The 714-nt window shown below is 53.9% G+C and overlaps 1 protein-coding gene across 1 annotated transcript in view; it reads left to right on the forward strand.

Annotated features, from left to right (window-relative positions):
* Positions 1-714, forward strand: part of LOC104501088 (pentatricopeptide repeat-containing protein 1, mitochondrial-like) — a gene marked incomplete at its 5' end in the record, with an annotated part of 5,168 nt that overhangs the window by 4,125 nt on the left and 329 nt on the right. The window contains 2 exons of the mRNA XM_010144839.1: positions 175-357; positions 565-703. Of these exons, the coding sequence (XP_010143141.1) occupies positions 175-357; positions 565-703 (322 nt within the window). The remainder of the gene's footprint in view (positions 1-174; positions 358-564; positions 704-714) is intronic.

Raw genomic sequence — 714 nt, forward strand, 5'->3', positions numbered from 1 at the left:
CCCAGAGCGAACAGAGGGGCAGGATCCCCTCCCTTGACCTGCTGCCCACGCTGCTGGGGATAAGCCCAGGACACGGTTGGCTTCTTGTGTAAGAAGTGCTTGTGTGCCTTCTTCGAGGAGTCCTGCTCAAGGTGGCAGATAAACAAGTTTAACCGGAGCGTGCGTTCTTTCCAGAGGTCTGGAGTAACTCCCAACAAGTACATCTACAGCACCCTCATTGCCGCCGCCACGAGGCAGCTGGATTACAGATACCTCATCGAGATCCTGCGAGACATGCGGAAGAACCAAGTGGCTCCCAATGAAGTTATCATACGGCAGCTGGAGTTCGCGACACAGTACCCTGCAAAATTTGACAGGGTAAGGAGCCACGACCGGTCACAGGGGGCAGAACACCAACCAGGGATGGGAAACGTCAATGTCTGCCCAAGGGTTTTCCCTCTGGGTTTGTCCGACCTGGCTGACAGTTCTCACATGGCTGTTTAGAAGCAGCTTGTAGTTCTTGCACGCTGGTGCTGAAGCGAGCTTTTCTAACAGACATCTGTGGTGTCGGCTTTTCATTTGCAGTACCAGTCAAAGAACCGCTATTTGGAGAAAATCGATGGTTTCCGTGGCTACTACTATCGGTGGTTAAAAATGATGGCAGCAGAGGAGACCCCCCACCCCTGGGAGAAATACCGAACAGCTAAACGGGCGGCAGCTGACGGCAGGGGAGAG

This window comes from Buceros rhinoceros, unplaced genomic scaffold (assembly GCF_000710305.1).
Source record: "Buceros rhinoceros silvestris isolate BGI_N320 unplaced genomic scaffold, ASM71030v1 scaffold2051, whole genome shotgun sequence".
In the NCBI taxonomy this organism is placed as follows: Eukaryota; Metazoa; Chordata; class Aves; order Bucerotiformes; family Bucerotidae; genus Buceros; species Buceros rhinoceros.